General features: G+C 46.9%; 1 protein-coding gene across 1 annotated transcript in view; it reads left to right on the top strand.

Annotated features, from left to right (window-relative positions):
• The window catches only part of LOC135201429 (uncharacterized), a 48,470-nt gene that overhangs the window by 13,126 nt on the left and 8,657 nt on the right, over positions 1 to 26,687 (top strand). Inside the window, exon 2 of the mRNA XM_064230350.1 lies at positions 16,922 to 17,075. Coding sequence (XP_064086420.1) covers positions 16,922 to 17,075 — 154 coding nt within the window. The remainder of the gene's footprint in view (positions 1 to 16,921; positions 17,076 to 26,687) is intronic.

Here is a 26,687-nt window from a genome sequence, read left to right as displayed (position 1 = left end):
ATCGAAGGCCAGGAAGGCTCCTGGCTTCGTTAAAATGGCCACTTCGCTCTCTGCGAAGAGAGCGTTTAAGAGAATTCAGGATTGGATGGATTCAAGGAAGGCTAAAGGGAAGACTTCTTTTGCTCTTCCCCCATCTAGACTGAGAGGGAGAGCGGGTATCTGGTTCGAAACGGGAGAAGAGGCAGGATTGAAAGCACCGTCTTCTTCTCAAGGCGATTTCGCGAATTTAGTGGACGCTCTGAGGAGGTCTTATTTGTCATCAGCAAAGGTTTCCTGGACGATGTCGGAAACAGATCATCATCTCAAGGGGATATTTAAGACGCTGGAAGTGTTTAACTTCTTAGATTGGTGCTTGGGGGCCTTGGATTTACAATCTAGGAGTCAAGACTCTATTTCTTTGGAAGAGCTTTCAAGTGTGCTAGCTTGCATGGATAGAGCAGTAAGGGATGGCTCTGATGAATTAGCATCTCATTTTGCTACCGGGCTACTAAAAAAGAGAGCTCTCTATTGCAGTTTTGCGGCGAAAGCGGTTTCTCCCGCGCAGAAGGCGGAATTATTGTTCGCTCCCTTCTCTACACATCTATTTCCGCAGTCCATGATTAAGGATCTGTCGGTAAACTTGCAAGAGAAAGCAACGAGGGACCTCTTGACTCAGTCTTCCAGACGCCTACTCCCAGGCTTCTACTTCAACCGCTCCAGCCCAAGAAGAAATTTAAGCCCTTTCGTGGAGCACCTTCCTCTAGAGGTTCTTCGAGAGGAAGGGGGTCCTTTAGAGGCAAGACCTCTTCTATCAAGAGAGGAAAAAATTGACATTTCTGCCCTTCAGGCACCTGTAGGTGCGAGACTCACCTTATTTGCTCAGGCATGGAGGATGATAGGGTCAGACACCTGGTCCCTAGATGTGATCGAGAGAGGATACAAAATCCCTTTCCTCTCTGCGCCTCCTTTGAGCATGAAGCCGATAGACCTGTCGCCCGCATACCAGTCAGAGAAGCAACAGATTTTGCTCGACCTTCTAGACCAAATGTTGGAAAAGAAAGCCGTAAGAAGTCCTGATGCTGGATTCCCCAGGCTTCTACAACAGGTTTATTCCTGTTCCGAAGCAGTCTGGGGTATGGAGACCTGTCCTAGACGTCAGCAGACTGAACCTTTTTGTGAGGAAAGAAAAATTCAGGATGGAAACATCTCAGTCTGTGTTAGGGGCCTTGAGACCAGGGGATTGGATGGTGTCATTTTGGACCTACAAGACGCTTATTTCCACGTCCCGGATCCATCCTCAATCAAGGAAGTTCCTGAGGTTCGTCTTAAAGGACAGGTCTTCCAGTTCAGGGCTCTTTGCTTTGGTCTGAGTACGGCACCGATGGTTTTTTACTTTCCTCATGCGAAATGTAGCGAAATGGCTTCACCTATCGAAGATAAGGAGTTCTAGCTTTACCTGGACGACTGGCTAATCAAGTCGTCTTCGGAGTCAAGGTGCCTGGAGGAACTTCAGACGACATTGCAGCTGATGAAGGCCCTGGCCTAATAGTCAAATTACGAGAAGTCCCATCTGATCCCCACGCAGTCCATCGTGTATCTGGGGATTCAGATGGAATTCAGCGGCTTTTCAAGCTTTTGCCATCAAAGGAACGTCAGCAGAAATGCTTACAGAAAGTGTCAGCCTTCTTAGGGAAAGAAACGTGCTCGGCGAAAGGAATGGATGAGTCTGCTGGGAACCATTTCTTCACTGGAGAAGTTTGTTTCCCTGGGGAGGTTGCACCTCAGGCCACTCCAGTTTTGTTTTTATGGCAGAAAAACTGGAAGGACAAACCAAAAGCAATCTAGACTCGACTTTGGTAATCTCACAAGCGGTCAAGGATCAACTGAAGTGGTGGCAAGATCCGATCAAACTTTCGGAAGGACTGTCCCTCAACCTTTTGAGCCCCGACCTAGTGTTGTTTCTCAGACGCCTCCATGGTGGGCAGGGGAGCAACACTAGGCAAGGAGGAAGTGTCAGGCCTCTGGAGAGGGGAACAGAGGTCCTGGCACATAAACTTGAAAAGAGTGGAGGCCATTCGTGGCTCTTCAATTCTTCGAAGAACGATTGGTGGGCCGAGTTGTCCGCAGATCAACTCGGACAACACTACGGCTCTCGCTTACATCAAAAAGCAGGGGGGACACACTCCTCGATCACTGTTCATGGTAGCGAGAGACATCCTTCTATGGGCGAAAGTTTGAAGCATAGTGATCCTAACAAGGTTCATTTCAGGAATACAAAATGTCCGAACGGATCTTTTAAGCCGTCAACATCAGATGCTTCCCACAGAATGACCCTACATCTAGAGGTTTGCCAAGAGCTATGGAAGTTTGTGGGGACGACAGCTAGTCGACCTCTTCGCAACCTCGAAAACGAAGAGGCTTCCGATTTATTGCTCTCCAGTTCTCGACACCGGAAGCAATAGCGATAGATGCCATCCTATGGGACTGGACGGGGATGGACGTTTACGCCTTTCCCCCGTTCAAAACTCTTAGGAGAGGTAACAAGGAAGTTTGCGGCGTCGCCAGGAGCGAGAATGACTGATCGCCCCCTTTTGGCCCTTAAGCGATTGGTTCACGGAGGTCATGTCTCTTCTGGTAGACTTCCCAAGAACCGCTGCCCAGAGAGAGTAGATCTCAAACAGCTCCACTTCAGAGGTACCACAGAAACCTCTCGCTCTGAGTCTGACTGCGTTCAGACTATCAAGAAGTTGGCAGAGCGAGAGGTTTTTCAAGACCAGTGGCAGAGGCTATTGCCAATGCGAGAAGAGCTTCTCTCGAGCAGTTTATCAGTTCGAAGTGGGGCTGTCTTCAAGGAGATGGTGTAGGAAGAAAGGTATTTCCTCCTCCACGACCCTCTGTGAACCAAATCGTTGAGTTTCTCCTGCATTTGAGAAAATGTGGACAGACTTGCAGTGCCCACAATAAAAAGGATACAAGAGTATGCTGTCAGCTGTCTTCCGTCACAGAGGGTTAGACCTGACAAATGATAAAGACTTTCACGATCTTTGAGATCGTTTAAAGACAACTAAGTACCGCAACCGAAGGTCCCATCATGGAACCTTGACATAGTTTCTAAGGTTCTTGATGTCGGCTCCCTTTGAACCTCTGCATGCTGCCTCGTGCGAAAGACACTACTAGGAAGGCGATTTTTCCTAACTGCTCTTGCCACGGCAAAAAGGGTTAGTGAAATTCAAGCAATGAGTAAATATTTGGGTTTCAGAGGACACAGTGCAGTGTGCTCCCTGAATCCTAATTTTCTTAGCTAAGAATGAGAACCCATCTAACCTCTGGCCAAAAACCTTTGAATCAAGGGGTTAGCAGAGTTCATCGGACAAGAGCCAGAGAGAGTCCTGTGCCCTGTCAGGCTCTCAAATGTTTTATTTGCATAAGACCAAAGACTGTCGGGGTCCTTCTGAAAATCTATGGTGCTCTGTTAAGAGACCTGACTTTCCTATGTCGAAGAATGCACTGGCATTCTTTTTACGAAGCACCATCAGGGAGGCCCATGCGTCCTGCCCGGATGGTGATCTGAAACTTTGAAAATAAAAGCCATGAAGTGAGAGCTGTTGCAACTTCAATGGCATTTCAAAAGAATATGGCACTCAGCGATATCATTAGTGCTACTTTTTGGCGAAGCAACTCTGTGTTCGCTTCACATTACCTGCGGGATGTGAAGACGGCACATGAGAACTGCGAGTCGCTAGGACCATACATATCCGCAGAGAAATGTTGTTGGGGGCAGGGAGCAGCACGAATCCTATCCTATAGAAAAGGGATAGTGCTTTTAATTTTGGTGTTGGTTTATGGTTGAAGGGTTGGTCGCTTGAGGCGCTTTCCTCCCTTTCTTTAGCCTAGAAGTTATGGGACTAACTTCGATAGGTTAGGTCAGGTGGTGGTTTTAGCTTCGTTGCCCTCACAGTATGGTCAATATGGTCCTAGTCACATTGTGGTCACGCTCCCGTTGACAGATCATCTAGAACTCACCAGCTATATCGGTCACTACCTTGCTGGAGAACTCTAGTAAAGCAGAAGCAGACTTGGGTGACAGTAATCACGAAGTCAGCCTATGCTAATCAGGTAAGGAACCAAGATTCACTCATCTGCCAATGTAATTTGTTTCCTAAAATCCTTCTATTCTGTCCCTTCCCACTCCATGGTGGATTCAGCCTATATATATATCTGACAGGTAAGTTTCATTGACAAAATCGTTTTGTATGATCATAGTTTGTTCATACTGTACCTGGCAGAATATATATATAATTAGTACCACGCCACCCCCCTCAGGGACAATGGTATGAAAAATCTGAATAGAAAATGGGAAGGTTCCTGATATTCCGCCTCCCAGCGGCGGGAATGGGTACTAACCACCTGGCCGCCCACTGCGTGTGCCGGGAGTTTTGAAATTCTGTCGGACGTCGGGGAATACAGCTATATATATATCTGCCAGGTAAGTATGAACAAACTTTATTGTATCATGACAATAACATATTTTACATATTTATGATGATTAATTTGAAAATATTCGTTATTGAAAAAGTAACTCTATTCTGACTCAAATTTAAGTAATTATTTTTCGGAATTAGAACGTTCTTTTAAGTCCTGTATTATGACGTCACGACATCTTGACTTTCGTACCTATTGTAGATGAATTGCTATACGTACTCAACTTTCTTGCAGAACAGTTTACCAGTTATTCATGCAGATTGTTATCAGCTATTCATGTAATTGTTATAATCGTAATGCGCATATATATCTATTATTTACTTTTTGGATATATGAAGATGTTTTACTGCCGGATTACCGCTGTAGTGTGATGCAATCGCTTTCGGTGCCTGGGCCTCTGTCTGTTTTCGCACCATAAGAAATTAATGGGGCCAAATTTGCAATGACCAGAAAGTCATTAAAAGAGGAAAGTTAGCATTGAGGGGTATATGTTTTGATTGAGAAAAATACAATTTGTTCATGCAACTTACCTGACAGATATATATATATAGCTGTATTTTCTGAAGTCCGACAGAATTTCAAAACTCGCGGCACACGCAGTGGGCGGCCAGGTGGTAGTACCCATTCCCGCCGCTGGGAGGCGGATATCAGGAACCATTCCCATTTTCTATTCATATTTTTTCTGTCGTCGGTCAGTAAACACCTGTTTATAGACCTCCGCCCAGGATTTTTGGATTGACTCGTTCTTAAGTATCTGGATTGACTTTTGGTTATTGATTCTGGATTGTTGGATTGGCATACGCGATAGTGGACTGTTTTTTTATTTTGGATTGGCTTTTCTATAAACGTGATGTCTGGATCAAGTTCAGTGAGTTTCAGAGTGTGTGTGAAGAGTGATTGTAAAGTGAGGCTACCAAAATCATCGGTAGATCCCCACACAGTATGTATGGGGTGTAGGGGGCATGTGTGTTTATTGGATGATCGGTGCAAGAATGCGAGGGGTTTGACCGATGATGGATGGAAGGTGTATGATTCTTATCGGCGTAAATTGGAACGCGATAGGATCAGGAGGTCTTCCTCCAAGAGCGGTTCTTCTAAAGGTAAGGGAAGTAATATTTCACCTGTATTAACACCTTTAGAATTTGTTTCACCTAAACCTGTGAAGTTGCCTTCGGGCCCTGATCCTGTGTCTGGAGAAGGTAATGCCCTTTCTCTGATTTTAGAGTCTTTACGTACTCTAGAATCTAAAGTGTTAGCCTTGGAAACCGGCTCGGTGAAAGTGTGTGATCGTGCCCTAGTGTTGTGGAGGGGGCGTCAGATCGGCCCCATAATGCCTCTAGGCCTAGACCTTTATCGGACTCCCAGGACTCAGGGAGTGGATATGTCAAAAGCCGCAAGAGGGTTACGGGGGCTCCCCACCGATCTGGCGTCCCTTCGGCAGGACCTGTTGCAAAGTCCCAGGCTGTCAAGGAGCGTGCGTTTTTACGGGCGCGCATCCTTAAGGACTGGCTTTTCGTCCTCCGAAGCGTCCCTCCCGCGCAAGGGGTGGAGCGCTCGGAGAGACGACTCGTCCGCTGAAAAGGACGTTTCATGCCTGAGGAGCTTCACTTCCGGCACGCCGATTTCTTCGGAGGAAGCCTATGACGCTTTTCCACCTCAGAAGAGAGGTAAAATCTCTTTCCGACGAGGCCCTCCCTTGGGTGCACGCACAGGCGCGTATCCCTGAGGTCTCTGGTTGCACGCACAGGCGCGTACCCCTGAGAAGCAGGTAGCTGTACCTGTAGAAGGAAGGAGGCGTCCCCTCACCCTCGGCTTCTCGCAGGTTCAGCCCTTCGCCTCCTTGGGTTTTCTTCACCTACGAAGAACATCCTTGTGTCCTTCAGGACCAGTTGTCGGCTTTTGATGGCTCAGAAGACACGCCCATAGTCGAGCCTAAACGTAGGAAGGACGTCAGGCTGCCTGTCAAAAGGACGAAGCAGCCCCCTTCTCCTTCTCATCGTTCGTCTCTTTCTCCTCCTGCGTCCCCGTCGGTGCTCCTCCGATCTCGTTCTTCTAGTAGGAAGTCACGTGGGTAGGACCTTTTGCCCTTCCCTCCGAGGTACTGCAGACCACCCTCGTCAGGACGCTTGAGGACGCCTCGGCGGAGCGGGAGGACCACTTCAGGAAGAATCAGGACGCCTCCTACGAGCTTTTGTGGACGCTCGCAGGAAAACGCCTGGGAGGGCGCTTCAGAAAGATGAGACGCTCCCGGACGCTTTTGTGGACTTTTTCGCAAGAAAAGGCTTTCGAGAGCGCACAGAAGGACGCTTTTGAAAGCTAAGTCTGGACGCTTTAGCGGCAAGCATAAAGACGCTTCTTTAGAGCGAGTCAGAGCAAACAAGTCGCCTCTCATGACGCTCAGCGCGGTCAAGACGCTCTGCTTCCTTCATGCACTAAGGATCGACAGAAGGTCGGTCGCGTTGAAGAAACTTCTGCACCCAAACGGAGATCTTTGTTGGAAAGTTAGTCCCATTGGGCGCACGCCCTCTCCGGAGGAAGCAGTCTCCGATTCCTCTTAGGGAAGAAGGAGAGCTTAGTAGTCCGGCAGACTCAGTTGAGGAGGAGCAGCCTTCAGTTTCGTCCGTTTCGGATTATAAAGTGCTGGTGCGGCTGTTACGCTCGTCTTTTGGAGACAAGTTCCAGCCTGCAGCTCCCAGGTCTCCACCCTCTCAATTTTCTTCATCGAAGTCTTGTAAGATCCCGGAGTTGGTGGAAATGAAGACTTCTCTGTCCACCAAGAGGGCTTTTTAAGAAAAAATTGCAAGACTGGATGGAGCGAAGGAAGGATCAGGGCAAGTCGACTTTCGCCCTTCCTCCCTCAAGACAGTGGAAAAGGAGGCATTTGGTATGAGACCAAAGGTGAAGTAGGTGTGAAGATCCCTTCGTCATCCCAAGGGGATTTTGCTAGTTTGGTCGACACCCAGAGGAGGTCCCTTTTGTCGACAGCTAAGATTTCTTGGACGCCTACGGAGATAGACCATCACATGAAAGGACTTTTAAGGACTCTCGAAGTCTTCAACTTCTTAGACTGGTGCTTGGGAGTCCTAGATCTTCAATCTAGGAGTCCGGACAATCGTTAAGTTTGGGGGAGCTGTCCCAGTGTGTTAACTTGCATGGACAAGGCCGTCAGGGATGGTTCGGAAGAGTTAGTGTCTCACTTTGGTACTGCTTTTCTTAAGAAGAGAGCGCTGTTCTGCAATTTTACTGCAAGATCAGTTACTACGGCTCAGAAAGTGGAGCTCCTCTTTGCGCCTCTTTCGAACCATCTCTTCCCCCAGACTTTGGTGAAGGACCTGGCAGGTAGCTTACAGGAGAAGGCTACTCAGGACCTCTTGGCCCAGTCTTCGAGATGTCCCACAGTTCCTACGACATCTTCTTTTGGACGTCCTCCAAAGAAGGGGTTGAACCTTTTGTGGGGCTCCTCCCTCGAGAGCTGCTCCTCGAGGGAGAGGGCTTTCAAGAGGAAGAGCTTCTTTCAAGCCGAAAGCAAGCAAGTGAAAATCAAGTCCTTCAGACACCAGTCGGAGCCAGACTGAAGTTCTTTGCGGGAGTATGGAGAGAGAGGGATACGGACCCTTGGTCCCTCAAAATCGTGGAGCAGGGGTACAAGATCCCATTTTTAGATCCTCCTCCTCTATCCACAACTCCCAGAGATCTTTCTCCTTCATATCAAGGGGAGAAACGACAAATTCTTTCGATCTTTTAGATCAAATGATCGAGAAAAGAGTGGTGGAGCAGGTCTTAGACCTGGGGTCACCAGGATTTTACAACAGACTTTTTTCTGGTACCGAAGCGTCGTCGGGTTGGGCGTCCAGTCCTAGACGTGAGCAGGTTCTGAATCTTTTCATAGAAAAGATAAAGTTAAAAATGAAACGCCTCAGTCTGTTCTAGGAGCCTTGAGACCGGGCGACTGATGGTGTCCTTAGACCTGCAGGACATACTTTCACGTTCCAATCCACCCTCTTTATTTCAAGGAAGTATCTGAGGTTCATTTTGAAAGACAAAGTCTGGCAATTCAGAGCCCTTTGCTTCGGATTAAGCACGGCTCCGATGGTATTTTACCATGATCATGAAAATGTAGCGAGATGGTTACATTCTGCAGGGATAAGAGTATCTCTTTATCTCGACGATTGACTAGTCAGAGCGTCGTCAGAAGAGAGGTGTCTGAAGGACCTTCAGTTCACGTAGCCTTGGCGAGGTCCCCTGGGACTAATGGTCAACCTCGAAAAGTCATACTGACCCAACACAGTCCATCGTGTATCTGGGGATTCAGATGGATTCAGTGGCTTTTTCGGGCGTTTCCGTCCAGGAACGACAGCTGCAAGGCTTAGAGAAAGTTTCGGCCTTCCTGGGGAAGGGAACTTGCTCGGCGAGGGAAAAGTTTGTTTCCCTGGGGAGACTACACCTCAGGCCTCTCCAGTTTTTCCTGGCAGAAGAATGGAGAGTCAAAGAGGATCTGGATGCGACCTTGAAGATCACTGAATCAGTGAAAAGCCATCTAAGATGGTGGCTCGATCCTCGGAAGTTTCAAGGAGGGTTTATCTCTAAGCTTCTGAGCCCCGACCTAGTGTTGTTTTCCGACGCCTCCGTGTCGGGTTGGGGAGCAACACTGGGAGGGGAAGAAGTGTCAGGCACCTGGAGGGGGGAACAGGTGTCCTGGCACATCAATGTGAAGGAACTAGCGGCGGTTTTCCTGGCGCTACAGTTCTTCGAGGAAAAGGTTGCAGACAAAGTTGTTCAAGTCAACTCGGACAACACCACAGCCCTTGCGTACCTAAAGAATCAGGGAGGAACACACTCCCGACCTTTATTTCACCTAGCGAAGGAGATTGCTGCTGTGGGCAAGTGCAAGGCGATATCAAGATCCTGACGAGATTCATCGCAGGATGTCCAGAACATCAGAGCGGACCTTCTCAGCCGGCAGGACCAAATACTGCCTACAGAATGGACTCTGCATCAAGACGTTTGTCGGGAGCTATGGAAGCTGTGGGGACGTCCTCTGGTCGACCTATTTGCGACGTCGAGGACAAAGAGGTTGCCTCTTTATTGCTCCCCTGTGTTAGATCCAGGAGCGATCGCTATAGACGCCCCATGCTCGGGGATTGGACGAACTTAGACCTATATGCCTTCCCGCCATTCAAGATCATGGGGGAAGTCATGAGGAAGTTCGCGGCGTCGGAGGGGACGAGGTTGACCCTGATCGCCCCTATGTGGCCCGCAAGAGAATGGTTCATGGAGGTAATGTCCTCCCTTGTAGATTTCCCAAGGATGTTGCCCTGGAGGAGAGATCTACTCAAACAGCCCCACTTCGAAAGATATCACCAAAACCTCTCCGCTCTGGGTCTGACTGCGTTCAGACTATCGAAAAGTTGGCCAGAGCGAGAGGTTTTTCTAAATCAGCTGCAAAAGCGATTGCCAACGCAAGGAGGGCTTCATCGAGAGCTGTTTACCAGTCGAAGTGGGCTTCCTTCAGGCATGGTGTAGAAAGGAGGGAATTTCCTCTTCCACTACCTCTGTGAGCCAAATAGCCGAGTTCCTGCTTTTCTTAAGGAATGTGCAGAAGTTGGCAGTCCCTACCATCAAGGGATATAAAAGTATGCTGTCAGCGGTCTTTCGGCACAGAGGCCTGGAACTTACTGACAACAGAGATCTTCACGATCTCTTGAGATCGTTTGAGACTACTAAGATACCTCAGGCGAGACCTCCTTCCTGGAACTTAGACTTAGTTCTAAGACTTTTGATGTCGAGTCCTTTCGAGCCTCTCCATACTGCGTCTTAGGAACTTGACAAAGAAAGCTCTTTTCCTAACTGCTCTGGCGACGGCGAAGAGAGTTAGCGAAATTCAAGCCATCAGTAAACAAGTGGGCTTCAAAGGCGACAACGCTGTCTGCTCTTTGAGTCCCACTTTCTTAGCGAAAAATGAGAACCCGTCTAACCCTTGGCCCAAGAGCTTCGAAATTAAGGGTATGACAAGCCTTGTAGGCCAAGAACCTGAGAGAGTCCTGTGCCCTGTCAGGGCTCTCAAGTTTTACGTTCGCAAGATAATCTGTGGTGCTCTGTAAAGAGACCCTATTTACCATTGTCCAAGAATGCTTTGGCTTTCTTTCTGAGAGACATTATAAAAGAGGCTCATTCATCTTTCCAGAAGACTGATTTGAGCCTCTTGCGAGTGAAAGCTCACGAGGTCAGAGCGGTCTCAACCTCGCTTGCCTTCCAAAAGAACATGTCGATCAAGGACATCCTTGACGCCACCTTTTGGAGGAGCAATTCTGTATTCGCCTCACACTACTTGCGAGAGTGAGAACGATATACGAGGACTGTTGTTACTCTTGGGCCATACGTGTCTGCAGACACAGTCTTGGGGGCTGGAGGTAGCTCTTTTCCTATCCCTTAGTTAGGTTTAGGTTAGTTTTTATTGTGTTTTTTTAGGTTGTGGTGAGTCTTGTGTGAAGATCTCCCATCCCTTAGTTTAGTGTTCAAAGGGGTTTTGGATAGTTGGTCAGATGGTGGTCAGTTGCTTCGTTGCCCTCATATGTATGGCTTGATGGTCTTGTCACGTTGAGGTCACGTCCCAGTTGACAGATCATCCAGAGTGCACCAGCACTACAGGTCTCCACCTGGCTGGCAACTCTGATTAAGCAAAAGCAGGCTTAAGTGACAGTAATCACAGAGTCTACTTTGCCTACAGGTGAGGAACCAATATATATATTATATACTTAATTTAAGTTTCCTACAAATCCTATTCTGTCTCTTCCCACCATCCGAAGGTGGGATTCAGCTATTTATATATCTGTCAGGTAAGTTGCATGAACAAAATGTTATTGTTATACTAATACAATTAAGTTTGTTCATACTTACCTGGCAGATATATATAATTAAAGTGCCCACCCTCCTCCCCTCAGGAGACAGTGGCATTAATAAAATATGAATAGAAAATGGGAATGGTTCCTGATATCCGCCTCCCAGCGGCGGGAATGGGTACTACCACCTGCCGCCCACTGCGTGTGCCGCGCGTTTTGAAATTCCTGTCGGACTTCAGAAAATACAGCTATATATATATCTGCCAGGCAAGTATGAACAAACTTAATTGTATTATAACAATAACATATTTATACAATAGCTAGCTTGTAAAAAATACTTGATTACAAAAAACTTTATTGACAACTGAGCAGCATACCTACTATGGGTTTCAGAGACAGTGCAAGCACATTTATTGGCAATATTTCTGTAACGAACACTCGTATCAGAATGAGATTTTGCTATAGTGCATTACACCCGGTGCTGTAATTTATACGGGTATCGTGAATCACTAATCGTAATGATTAACGACACTTGTCCTTGTACCAAGAGACAAAAACTCCATTATCCAGAAATGGATACGAACACACGTAAAAAGCTCCACCTACCCTCCCCCCCCACCCCCCCCCTCCACCGCCACCCCTGTCCTTCTTCCTTCCTTCGCCTTCCTTTCTCTCTCTCTCTCTCTCTCTTTCTTTCTGTTGCCAATTGGTATGTGTTCACCCTCCAAACTGGGTATAAGACTTAGACAAAAAGTGGAAATTGGAGAAATTAGCCTATGTATTGAAAGTATATATACATAAATATTAAAGCAACTTTATCATTATTGCATTACTATGACAACTAGAATTCATGGAAACAGTTTATAATAATTCATTGATGTATGTGCGAAGCTCCACTAATGTGGCAACGATGATTTTGCCATTCTTAGCATGCAAACATTAAAGGTTACATTTATTTCTGGCATACAGTTATTAAATCAAATACTAATATAGACTTGAATCAATGAAAAGTGCTAGCAAAAAAAAAAAAAAAAAAAAAAATATAATCCACTTATCCGTCGTCTGTTCCTCTATGGTTTTTGGCAGCCAGATGTTTACAACAAGGTTAGAAACATTGGATTGTATCTACTTTAGAAATATCTGTAATTTTTCAGGGTAATTTGATTGGGAAAAAGGGGTAATAGACATGAATTAACTAAACATTTTGAAATAACAAGGTAAAGTTGAACTAAATAATGAGTAAAGTAAAAAATTTTGGGAATAAAACTGCAGTGTCGTTGTCTGCTGTTTGTAACTGTGTTTGTGGCGCGCGCACTTAGGAACCAGGAACAGCAACTTGTTTAAAGTGCAAAGTGGAGTGAATTAAGACCAAAATGTGTATAATAACAATCAAATAAGCACTGGAGTTTCAGTTGTGATGGCAGTAAGGATACAACCACCGATTACAGGTTAAAAATTAATTCAGTTCAAACCATGACTCCGGGAATAACAAGTTTCATACTTTCACTAATATAGGCAAGAAAATGTTGTTTTATTGTGCTGATTACAACTGCAATCTTGAGTAAGATCAATAAACGTTACATATATACGCTAACATTGTTCAAATGAGTGCTGGGAAGGCTGGGAAAGATGGTGTCCGTCCGTGACTAGACCCGTCCACCCACACGGTAGCCGCCTTATTGGATTTCAAAACTGCCTTGAAAACATATTTTACGAAGAGCGTCACATGCTTATTTTAGTTCATATGGGGCTTTCATATATCACATTATGTTGACGAAACTTCAATCTTTTGAATGGTATGCTTAGAGTTGTAATTGTATTCTTGTTTCACCAATTAAATATCGAGTGAATAAGACCCGTACAGCGTGATGATGGTGGATCGTCCGTGATTGTTTACCCTAGAGTTCAAAGGTAAATAGTAGGATAAACAATCACGGACGGTCCACCAACATCACGCTGGCCGGGTCTTATTCACTCAATATGAAACAAGAATATACAATTACAACTCAAAGCATACCATTCAAAAGATTGAAGTTTCGTCAACATAATGTGATATATGAAAGCCCCATACGAACTAAAATAAGCATGTGACGCTCTTCGTTAAATATGTTTTCAAGGCAGTTTTGAAATCCAATATGGTGGCTACTGTGTGGATGGCAGGGTCTGTTCACGGATTATCCACCATCTTTCCCATTCTTCCCAGCACTCACATGAACAATGTTAGCGTATATATGTAACGTTCATTGATCTTACTCAAGATTGCAGTTGTAATCAGCACAATAAAACAACATTTTGTTGCCTACATTAGTGAAAGTATGAAACTTGTTATTTCCAGGGTCATGGTTTGAACTGAATTCATTTTTACCTTGTAATCGGTGGTTTTATCCTTACTGCCATCACAACTGAAACTCCACAGTGCTTATTTGATTGTAATTATACACATTTTGGTCTTAATTCACTCAACATTGCACTTGAACCACGTTGCTGTTCCTGGTTCCTAAGCACTCACTCTGCAAACACAGTTACGAGCAGCAGACGACTACATGTTTCTGAGGTGCAAAGCTTTATTCCCTTAATTGTTTACTTTACTCCTTATATGGTTTAACTTTACTTCAAAATGTTTATTTAATTCATGTCTATTATCCCTTTTTTACAACCAAATTAACCCCGAAAATTACAGATATTTCTGGAGTACGAGCAGACAACGGCAAAAACTCATCGTTGCCAATGTAGTGGAGCTTCACACATACACCGATGCATTTACAAACAGTTTCCATGAATTCTAGTTGTCCTGGTAATGCAGTAATGATAAAATTGCTGTAATGTGTATAGGGTAAACAATCACGGATGATCCATCGTCATCATGCTGGCCAGGCCTTAATTCACTCGATATTTAATTGGTGAAGCAAGAATACAATTACAACTTTAAGCATACCATTCAAAAGATTGAAGTTTCGTCAACATAATGTGATATATGAAAGCCCCATATGAACTAAAATAAGCATGTGACGCTCTTCGTGAAATATGTTTTGCAATCGTGAGGCTGGCCGGTCTAACCACGGACAATACACCATCTTTCCCAGCCTTCCCAGCACTCATTTGAACAATGTTAGCGTAGTATATGTTATGTTTATTGATCTTACTCAAGATTGCAGTTGTAATCAGCACAATAAAACAACATTTTGTTGCTTATATTACCGAAAGTATGAAACTTGTTATTCCCGGGGTCATGGTTTGAACTGAATTCATTTTTGCCTTGTAAGGTGGTTTTATCCTTATTGCCATCATAACTGAAACTCCACAGTGCTTATTCGATTGTTATTATGCACATTTTGGTCTTAATTCACTCCTCATTGCACTTGAATCATGTTGCTGTTCCTGGTTCCTAAGTACTCACTCTGCAAACACAGTTATGAGCAGCAGGCGACAACACTGATTATGGGTGCAAAGCTTTATTCCCTTAATTGTTTACTTTACTCATTATTTAGTTTAACTATACTTCAAAATGTTTATTTAATTTATGTCTATTATCCCTTTTTTACAACCAAATTAACCCCCAAAAATTTACAAATATTTCGGATGTATACTTACGAGCAGAAGAGGCGAGGAAAAATGACTCATCGTTGCCAATCTAGTGGAGCGTCACACATACGCCGATGCATTTACAAACTTTTTCCATGAATTCTAGTTGTCATAGTAATGTAGTAATGATAAACTTGCTGTAATATGTATACATACTACAAATAGATACGCTAATTTCCCTTATTTCCCCGGTTTTGTGTAAGTCTCATACCCAGTTTGGAGGGTAAACACATACCAATTGACAACACTGATAAACAATTGAAGAGTGCAAAATGCCGCGAAACGCTGCAAAGAATGCCGTAGTCCCCTTGAATAAGTACGAATAAGTGCTGGTAAGAGGTCGGGTTTACGATTATTGTGATGAAAGTGCCCCAGCGTCTATGGGTACTAGTGGTGTGCGAATTTAACATAGGAGATGGGAAGTTTGTTGACACAAGCGACTCCGCAAACATCGAGATGGCGTCAATCTTCGAAATTTTGGAGTTGTAAGTAAAAACTTCGAAAGCAGTTTGGGGAAAATACTTACTTCGAAAGGAGAGTAGAGGTCTTGAGCTCCTGTGATCACCACCAACAACTCATGACTGATGACCATCTCCGGTGTCAGGACATGTTAAAAGTACTTTTTCGGAGGGTGGCCTATCCCTGGTAGTCAGCGCGTTGGCCAGTCCAAGCGGTTGTTGACCCTATAAAGTTCAAAGGTAAATAATAGTTTAGTTACTGAATAAATATTACTTTAAATTCTTGTTCAGGAGGTAAAACTGCATAGAAAAACCGCAACTGCCACAGTCTAGGTCGCCGTGGAATAGTTATTCAGATTTACCCAGTTCACTCGCAGAAAGACCACTCTTTTCACAATAGGGTAAACGACTGAATTGCGACCAGTTCGCTCGAAAAAGACCACTTTTTCACCCAGCAGGAACAACTGAATTGCGACCAGTCACTTGAAATAGACCTCTCTCTGTTTACCACTTTTTCACTTGATAGGGTAAATGACTGAACCACGACCAGTACACTTGAAAAAGACCTCTTTTTTTTTTTCACTTGATATTTAATTGGTGAAACAGCAAGAATACAATTAAATCTTTAAATATACCATTCAAATGGTTGAAGTTTCATCAACAAAATGAGATACATTAAACCGCCATATGAACTAAAAAAAAAAGCATGTGAAGTCTTCGTAGAATATGTGTTCAAACCCGTTTTTAAATCCAATCTGGCATTGTTTTGAATCGCTAACATTTCATCACTCGAATGGCTGCCATGTCCTTCCAAGCACTCATTTGAACAAATTTGCGCATGTATATGTAACGTATATTGATATTACTCAAGATTGTAGGAGTAATCATCACAATAAATTAAGTTTTGTATAATATAATGGTGTTTTGAATATGTTATGAAATTAGAACTTTTATTTCAATCCTGTATTATGACATGACGTCTTGACTGTTGTACCAATTTTAGATGAATTATCATACTCAACTTTATTGCAGAAAATGGTGACTTAAATATGTACACAGTACATAGGTATCTGAGAAGTTTACCAATTATTCATACAGAATGTTATCAGCTATTCATGTAATTAGCATAATTGTAATGCTCATATAATATCTCTGTTATTTACATTTGGGATTTTTGAAGACGTTTGACTGCTGGATTATGTACCGCCATAGTATGACACAATTGCTTCCGCTCCCTGGACCACTTGTCTGTTTGTGCACCTTAAGAAATTAATGGGGCCAAATTTGCAATGGCCAGAAAATCATTAAAAGAGGAAAGTTAGCATACCTATATTTAAAAAAAAAAAAAAAAAAAAAAAAGGAAAACGCTCAATATACATTGCCGCTAATGTTTTCACAGCAAAAGCATTGAAATTTGTCTCGGAAATCTGGTTAATTTTTCAACAACAAAAATTTTCAACTGAATTATCATGAATACGTAATAAATTTATGAAATTCATAACCTTATTATGGTGTTTAATTGTTACCTGTGCAAGTGAAAATTACTAAAGTGTATGTTAACAATTCATGAATTTCTTTCAGACATACTCAATAGATCTCCATTGTCTCAACTCAACTCCAGCATTAGTAGAAACGATGAAGAAAATGTAACCCCCAAAATTGGGACTAAGACCAAATCTACATTTGTTGAGAAGACTGAAGACAAGAGGAGAAAAACCATAACAGGTCAAGCAAGGTAAGTATAAAATTACTTACTTTTTATACTGTACTTTGTATAAATATGTACGTATAGGCCTAGTCTTTTGAAGTGTTACGTAGCAAATAAGTGGAAATTCTTAGTAAAAAATAAACCCACTTTGACCATTAGAATGAGAATTTTTTTTTTTTAATCTGTTGGAAATAACAATTGTAGAGTACGTATTGATTTAGTGATATGAGTCTTGCCTCTAAAGACATCAGCTCTGAAAAAAGGTGTGGTTTGATTCAGCATTCCTTTTCCATTTTAATGGCAAAATATATTTGGAACAAATAAAACCAGTGAATAATGACAAGATTTTACAGTAAACTATTGTGTAAGGATTGAATCACAAAATATCTGGTACTGTACTTATTTTCTCATACCATTGTTCTTTATGAGTATCATCAAGCATAATTCTCTTTCATAGAAAATATTAGAAGCAGAACTGATAAGCAACATCTGTGCAGTATTCCATGCTCATAAAAAGGTCCTGTGAAGATGATGTTTTCTAGCTGGAGATCTCAAGCTGCTGCTTGCAGCCCATGGGGGTAAAATTGCCTCAGAATGTATCGGCTAATTAAGCCTCATGTTTTAGGATTGGTCAGTGCATGTATTAAAAAGTCCAAAGTTCTGGAGCTATGAAGAATACCAAGTGTTGTTTTAAGATGAACTATGTTAGTTGCTATAGTCATAAGGAGACTGTTAACTGACTAAGATCTTCTAGAATTTTTAACATTGTTTTCAGTTTATTAAAAAAAAAGTCTGTTAAACAAATATTTGACTGGAAGTGGTTCATTGGAAGCAGAATGTTTGAGGTCAAGTCTGTTGTCATGATACCCTGAGTATAGATTCTTAAAACAATCCACAGATTGTTACACTAAAGAATTTGTATTTTTCTGTTGAAAATATATACAGGCAGCCCCTGGTTATCAGCATTTAGGTATTATGACAGTTGTCAAATGTATCATAACTGGTTTAGAGCAACGTTGTCTGGTTATCGGCGAATTTAGCACTGTGCAACCTTCATCAAATACAAACATGATGAATATGCGTTTTTTCCATGGATCTCTTAAAAAGTTATGCTTTACTCCACTATATCCAATAATACTGTATGTAGTCTCACATATTACTATTGTACATATAAAATACATACAAACAAAGCAATCAATGTTTTGGAAAAATCAGGTGAGGATAGAAGCAAGTTTATTTGCTGTATATAACTCAATTCAGAGCAATTTTCTTGTATCTAGTTATTGTAAATAAATCTCTGGAAACTTTATTTATATGGGACAAGGTTATTTTTCATTATATAAAGTGTTTTTAAGTCGAAATATGTCTTAAAGTACTTGTTTTGTGAATAGGTGGCATTGGGAGCATGTTTTTTATCTTAAAATGAGTAGAGTCCAGTTCTTATTTTTACCCTATTTCATGATAATGTGAGCTGTACGTATTATTTGTTCCGACACGGCATAACAAACCTTCGGTCCTTTACAATAGGAAGGTACTAGCGGCAGCGGATAGGTCGTAAGCTTTCGAACAAGGGGTTCGGTAGTTAACTGCTTGTCCGACAGGCGCGCGCGCGACGCGACTGGGAGGTAAACAAACATCACTTTTGCTTTCGGCCTCACAGCGAGTGGCGTGTGTGTTCGACGCTCTCTGCCCGCTTCTCGTCGTTTGCTTTCTTGAGTATATGGTTGTGTTTGTGTATGAAAGAATTCATTGTAAGTACAATCATTTCTCTCTTTTCATAATATTTGAAGTGTTTTGATTAATGATGGAATCTCCTCGCTCGCTACCCCACCCACGGAGACTATGCCCGGGTACCGAAGGGCGTAAATGCGGGAAGTTCCGCTCTTTCCCGGAGATAGACCCTCATATTTTGTGTGCTCGGTGGTGTCGGGGGCGCGAATGCACCCGAGCCGAGCCATGTGATGTTGCAATAATTGGTCGGAGGCGCAGTGGACTTTGTATGAGGGCAGGAAGAAGCGAAGGCCTGACAAAGGAGTCGTCGGAAAGCTCTCGCGACTCCTTTGGTGACGGACACTTCGTCTTCTTTCCTGCCGCACGCTCAACTTCGCGTATCGCGCCTTCCCCCCCCTTCGGGGGGGGTTTCTAGGTCCTTCTCCTCTCCTGACTTGTCGAGTGTGGAGGAGGGCGCTAGATACCCTGACGTCGAGTTGTACTCTGGGTCCTCTATCCGTTCGTCTTCGCGCGAACGGGTAGAGGATCCCCCTAATCACCCGACTTTTGCCCTCCTCAGGTGCGGTTGCCGCGAAGGATGACCTCGGACAGGTGTGGGCATCGTTGGGCTGCAGGGCGTGCCGAGTGTCCAGGGGCTGCTCTACCCATCTCGCTGGCTCCGTGGCGGTCACCCATGCTACGGTCACGACCACCACCACGACCCTTACAAAACACCCGGCTACGCTTCACCTCCTCACCTGGTGTACCCCCGCACGCGGTCTCTGACACCCACTACATCGGTGCAGGGGCCAGTCGCCGTACCTCGGGGGAGTGTGATGCCGCCACCTGGGTTTTGCCGTGCTGCCGCGACCGGACTTCGTGTGCCCGAAGAGCTCGCCCCTGGACCTCCACCGGTACCTAGGATGTCTGTGCCGCTGGTCCGCCCATCTGGACCGCTTACACAGTCTGCCGTACCTGCCGTATCTGCCCAGCTGCTGTCCACGGACGTGACGTTGACCACTGCTGCCGTTCCTGTACCTGCTCCTGCTGTCTCTTCTGCCGTTCCTGTGATGCCTGCACCTGCTGATGTTGTTCCTGTTCCTGGCGCCGCTGTGCTCCCGATGCTGATCTGTTCGGGACAGGTGCGTCCGGGCCCTGTTGCTTCGGCAACAGCAGCCCAGGCTCCGCTCTGGATGACAGATCTGACGTCGGTCCTGAGGAGGTTGACGAAGAAGAAGAAGAAGAGGAGGAAGGTGTCGTCGTCGTCTTCATCGTCTTCTTCGTCGTCGTCGTCGTCTGCCGCCTCTTCCCTTCTTCTTCAAGTTCTAAGGCTGCCCCGCGAAGAAGAAGAAGGTACTCTCTCCCCCCCCAAGAAGTCTCCTTCGGGAACTTCTAAGGGCCCGTCTCGCTCTGGTGACGGGGGGTTCTTCCGCTGTCACCCTGCTCCTTCGGGGGCAGGACCCGTCTCTTCTTCACCGCAAGGAAGAAGCTACGGGGACCAGAGGAGTGCCGGCTAACACCGGCACTTCCTCACCTGCTGTCAGTGGTTCGGCCACAGCAGCAGGGTCCGTCTCGGCCTCCTCGTTCGCGAGAGGTACCGAGTGTACGGTTCGCCTAACAGCGGCAGTACAGCCAAGAACCAGACCTCTGAGTCCGCTCAGCGTCAGGTTCACGGCACGGAGCGGAAGACTGGTGACAGCCGCTCACGCGACTCTCACCAGACCAGCTCTCGCTCTCGCGGCGAGCAGCTGGCTACCCGGGCGGACGTGACGGTCCATGACGGGCCACGGGCTGAGGCTGGGAAGAGGTCCCCCCGTCGCCGGCACCAAGCCACGGCTGGTACCAGCGAACTGACGCACCGTGAGGATACGCACCGATCTCACCGTGACAGTGGAGCTCGCCGGTCGCCTGACCGTCACTCTCACAGAGAGCGATCGGGTACGGCGACCAGCACCAGCTCCTCTGACACACGAGACCGGGGCCGCTGTTCTCGGTCCAGCGTTCTCCACAGCGAGACGGCTCGACTAGGTCTGCAGCTCGATCGCCACTGCGGGTTGGCGATCGCCTGCAGTCTTCCAAGCCCGCTGGTTCTGCCAGCGAGCGAGGAGGGAGCGTCAGGTCTGCCTCTCCCATACCTTCAACCTCCTCGGGTTACACCGGGAGGGGCGAGGTATTGAGGAGTGATCGTGAGGGGTGCGCCCCTCGGAGGATCCCACCACGTCGTCGTACGTACCAGGCACGGTTCTCGGGCCAGCCAGGTCGTACGCACAGGTGGTTGGAGGAGACCAGAGGGGTCTGTCGCTGTTCCTCCCCTTGAGGGAGAGGAGGGTCTCGGGAGATGCTCCTGTTTTGAGGGACTGGACGGGTCCGACTCCGCAGGACGCAGTCATCCTGAGATCCAGAGGAACTTTGCCGAGGTTATTGCGCTGATTCAGTCAGCACAACGACCTCGGGGAAGGATCGCCGCTTCCACCATCCGAGCCCACGTACCCGGCTCGAGTCGTTTTGGGGCCCGAAGAGGGAACCCAGACCGACGGTGGGTTGCCGCGTTCTGAGCTTGCGGACTCAGTGCTGGACCAGGTTGAATCGCTTGTCTCCGGACAAAGACGGTTCGCTCAAGTCTGGCAGGTCGAGCAAGCTGCTTCCACCTCCTCTGCTGCGACAGCGGCGTTTTTACGTGCCATCCGAAGACCCGATGCCGCCCAAACACGTGAAACCCGGAGTTAGCCAGGCTGACTCCGGGTGTGTGTCTGCAGCAGCTCCTGTCCGAGAACCTGTGGTTCTCGCAGCAAGAGGCACTCGGCCTGGAATCTACCGCCATGGCAGCTTTCCAGGCCGTCTCCTGGCTAGATCTGTTGGTCCCTCACAGTATCTAAGGTCGCAGCCAACTCCGGGGGAATTCTCCCGAAGATGACTCGGCCTTCAGGAGACTGTGCCAGTCTAGGAGGAAGAGCCATCTCCTTCCTTGCCCACCAGACGGTGAACCTGTGGGCCAACCTGGTTCTCCGACGAAGGGACGCTGTCCTTACTCGGGTTTCCAGGGCGCCGGGCGTGAAGCGGCGTTGGGACTTCGCAACGGACCTTTACGGAGTTCCAACGTCTCTCTTCCCACAGGAGAGATGGTGGACGGACGCTGCGGTGGACAGACGGCGCACTGACGACAGTGACCGTCTGGTTCACCAGGCAGTCTCGAAGGCTTCTGGGCCAGCCTCGGACTGCGGCCAAGTCTAAGAGCTCGGCTAGCGCTTCCTCGGTGGCTAAGACGGTAAGCTGCGTCGAAGCCCCGGGGAAAGACTCTGTCTCTTCGACTTCTACCAAGGGGAGCCGTAACCAGCCCTCCTCCCAGCCCTCCTCCCGTGGAGGGCTCTGGGAAAGAAGTCGAAGAAAAGGGGGGAAACGCTAGGGACGGCGTTCCCCCTCACCTGCTGCCGGAAGGGTGGGGGGGTGCCTGGCCAAGCCATTGGGCAACTTGGCAGCGCTACGGCGCCGAGAACCTGGATTGTAGATGATCCTTCGGGAGGGATATCTATTACCCTTCGAATCTCGGCCACCCCTCACCTCCAACCCGGTCCAACAGCAGTCGTACGTTCCAGGGTCATCGAAGGACGTAGCATTGAGACAGGAGATCAAGACCATGCTGAGCAAGAGAGCTGTAGAAATCGTCACGGATCAGTCACCGGGCTTTTACAGTCGACTCTTCCTGGTGGAAAAGTCTACGGGAGGCTGGCGCCCGGTGATAGATCTCTCTCCTCTGAACCGGTTTGTTCGCCAGACCCGGTTCAGTGCTCGACTCCATCAGGGAGAACGATTTCATGCTTTCAGTGGACTTGAAGGATGCGTATTTCCAAATACCCATTCATCAGTCCTCCAGAAAGTACCTCCGCTTCATCCTCGACGGGACGGTGTACCAGTTCAGGGCACTTTGCTTCGGTCTCTCAACCGCCCCACAGGTGTTCACGCGAGTGTTCACTCTGGTGTCTGCTTGGGCCCATTCGCACGGGATACGTCTGATGAGGTATCTCGACGATTGGTTAGTCCTGGCGAGCTCCCGCTCGCAGTTGCTACAGGACAGGGATCGGACTGCTCGAGTTCTGTCGCGATCTGGGGATCGTTGTGAACTTCGAAAAGTCCGATCTCGAGCCCAAGCAGAGGATGAAGTACCTGGGTATGCTGATCGACACGGTAGCAGGGCGAGTCTTCCCCGCAGACTCGCGGATCAGCAGATTCAGGGAGGCAGCCAACCAGTTCCGTGGCTCGGCAGGAAACAGGTAGCTCAGCGATGGCAAGTCGTGATCGGACACCTGTCGTCACTCGAGAAGTTAGTCCCTCACGGGCGTCTTCACCTGCGGTCTCTTCAGTGGAGACTAAAGGAGAGTTGGTCACAGGCGACGGATCCCCCAAGCTTCCAGTGTCACTGACACAGGAGGTGAGGCAGGGACCTAGCCTGGGTGGCTGGACGACAGGAACCTCTTAGAGGAGTGCTCTGCGCACTTCCCCCCCGGACATGCAGCTGTTCTCAGACGCAATCGACCGAGGGATGGGGCGCACACCTGGAGGAGTTGCTGACTCAGGAGTGTGGGACGAGAACGACAAGCACCTTCACATCAATGTACTGGACTCAAGGCAGCGTTCCTCGCTCTCCAAGAGTTCCAGGACCGCTTGATGGGACACTCAGTGGTGTTGATGTCGACAACACCACGGTGGTGGCCTACGTCAACAAACAGGGGGGCCTAGTGTCTCTCCCGTTGTACCAGTTGACTCGGCAGGTGCACGAGTGGGCCGAGGCACACTCAATAGAGCTGTCGGCACGCTACATTCCAGGGAAGAGGAAGTAGTAGCAGACACGCTCAGCCGTCGGGATCAGGTGATAGGGACCGAATGGTCTCTACACCAGGACGTGGCGGAAAGGCTCTTCGACCTGTGGGGGCGACCAGTCGTGGATCTGTTCGCCACCACCCGGCACAACAGGAAGCTCCAGGTGTTCTTCTCGGCCGTGCCGGACCCATGGGCAGCTGCAGAGGACGCTCTTCAACACCCGTGGGACAACCTCTTCGTCTATGCCTTTCCCCCGTTCAGCCTGGAGATCGCAAGGTGATCAGTCGAGCACTGGTCACCCCGAATTCTCAGGATTGATCCTGGTGGCTCCCAAACTGGCCACAGGCCATTTGGTATCCGGACCTGCTGGCTCTTCTCGCAGGAGAACCGAGAGAGATTCCCCTTGGCACAACCTTCTCGCCCAGCCACACGTCGAACGGTACCACCGAGCAGTCCAGTCCCCCTACGTTCTTCACGGCTGGCTTGTTATCCACCATCTCTTGCGAACGAGAGGCTTTTCTTCTACGTAGCGCAGCAACAGAGATGGCTGGAAACGTCCGTCAGTCCTCTGCAGCTGTGTACCAGGGGAAGTGGGCCGTCTTCTGTGGTTGGTGTCGTAGACGGGGTCTGTCTCCTCTCAGAGCCACTCTTCAGCAGGTAGCGGATTTCCTCCGTCGTTCTTCGCCGAGAGAAGCTCCTCTCAGTCCCCACAGTCAAAGGATACAGAGCCGCCTTGGCGCTCGTCCTGAACTGAGGGGATTGGACATCTCGAACTCGTTCGAGATCTCCTTGCTTATGAGGAGCTTCGAAAAAGGTCTTGACCACCCATGGAACTCAGGAACCCCCTGCGTGGGATGTGACTCTCGTACTTAGGAGTCTGACTCGAACGCCGTTCGAGCCACTCCGAGAGTCGTCAGACAGGGATCTGACCCTCAAGACCCTCTCTTGCTGCCCTGGCATCGGCGAAGAGAGTAGGGGAACTTCATGGTCTTCCTATGATGTACGACACTCCAGGGGATGGGGATCCGTGACGCTCGATTTCGTCCCGAACTTCGTTGCGAGACTCAGAAACCGTCGATCCCTGACGACAGGTTCGAGTCATTCACGATTCCCTCCCTAATGGACTTCACCGATAATGATGCGGATGAGATGCTGCTTTGTCCTGTGAGGCGCTACGGCGCTATCTGAAGAGAACTCGACACCTCAGGCCCGAGTGTCGACGCCTCTTCGTTAGCACCGGGGTCACCAAGAAAGAAGTATCCAAGAACACTCTTTCATTCTGGCTGCGTGAGGTCATCAGGAGGGCGTATGAAGCTGATGGTAGTGACGACATCCGTACGTCCCGTCCGAGAGCTCACGAAGTCAGAAGTATTGGCCCCTCGTTGGCGTTTCGTAAGAACTTCTCCGTGGCGCAGGTCCTGAAGGCAGGGGTCTGGTCTAACCAGACTACCTTTACGTCCTTCTACCTTCGAGGGATATTGCCCACAGGTCCTTGGATACCTTTTCCTTGGGACCCGTGGTGGCTGCTCAACAAGTTTGTGTAGCTAACCCAGACCCTCGCAGGCTGAAACAGCATCGAGTCCTGTGTGACTGTGTGGATGGATGTGTGAATGAGTGAGTGACTGGCTCCCTCTTCCCGTCTTTTCCTCCTCCTCTACCTGTGGGCAGAGGGCCACGGTCGTCACTACGCTGGATGAGGACGAGATGCAGGTGAGCTATATGACAGAGCCCCATCCTATCCCTTTCACTAGGGATAGGAGCAGAATATCCACCACTTCCTTCTACAAGGGGGGGAAGTGGATGCCTACAAGAGTCAAACCCATGACTTTATATTTGCTCCTGTACTGGAACAAGTTTCTTACATTGCTGGTACGAAGAGATACGCTTGCCTCTCTCTTAGTACTCGGTCCAGAGGTCTGACCATTGATCCTGCGTGCACACCCCGATCAATCGGACAGAGGCTTGGATCCCTCCCTCGCTCTTACGACCAGGAGGCTTCCAAGGTTGGGAGCGAACACCAGTCTGTTCACAAAAGACTCAGATTCCTCCACCAAGAAGTGAGTCTTCCTATTGTAAAAGGACGAAGGTTTGTATGCCATGTCGGAACAAATGACAATTTGTCCAAAAATTGCATTTTTCCTAACTATACAAACCTGAGGTCCTTTTACACATAGCCCCACCTCATGCCACCCCCTCACTCTGCAGTTTTTGCTTGGGCCAAAAGCAAAAGTGATTTGTTTTACCTCCCAGTCGCGCGCGCGCGCCTGTCGGACAAGCAGTTAACTACCGAACCCCTTGTTCGAAAGCTTACGACCTATCCAGCTGCCGCTAGTACCTTCCTATTGTAAAAGGACCTCAGGTTTGTATAGTTAGGAAAATGCAATTTGGACAAATTGTCATTTTTTATTGGCATGAAAATTACAGTAAAATGTGTTCTCTCATGCCCAGTATTTATTATTAAAATACTTTTTTCTCCACTATTATTTATGGTCGAATTTCTTCCATGTTGCTGATACATGATATTTAATATTCATTAGCAATGTGAACATTGTTTTCTCAGCTTAGCTACAACTGCAGCTTAAATTTAGCAGTATATATCCTTGCTAATATTTTCTATATCAGTCCTATTCTACATAACATCATTTGTAACAACACTGTAATTTTTTACCATTGTACGATGCTGAAACGCAAGCAAAACAGGTGTTGTTATCCGATTTGGTTGTTCTTAGCAGAACAACTTTTTGTGCAGTGAAAATTACAAAAAAATGTGTTCTTTTATGCCCAGTATTTATTATTAAAATACTTTTTTCTCCACTATTATGTATGGTCGAGTTTCTTCCATGTTGCTGATACATGATATTAAATAGTCTTTAGCAATGGCTGTATGCGTTTAAGCAAAGATTATAACGTTACTAAAGATACTTTTATCATTCTTATTTACTTTTTTAACTTATTTAACTACCATGAGATTCAGGGCCTCTGTAACACGGTTTTTTGGACTTTGCTCCTTATCAAAGCATCGTATGTAGCTGAAAGTTGACACATGTATATTTTACAACCACACACAAATTTTGTCAGTATTATCAATAACCTAAACCTGATAGTCTTAATTTA

Source organism: Macrobrachium nipponense, chromosome 28, assembly GCF_015104395.2.
Source record: "Macrobrachium nipponense isolate FS-2020 chromosome 28, ASM1510439v2, whole genome shotgun sequence".
In the NCBI taxonomy this organism is placed as follows: domain Eukaryota; kingdom Metazoa; phylum Arthropoda; class Malacostraca; order Decapoda; family Palaemonidae; genus Macrobrachium; species Macrobrachium nipponense.
The sequence above is the reverse complement of the archived record's forward strand: the minus strand, read 5'-3'. Positions and strand labels throughout refer to the sequence as shown.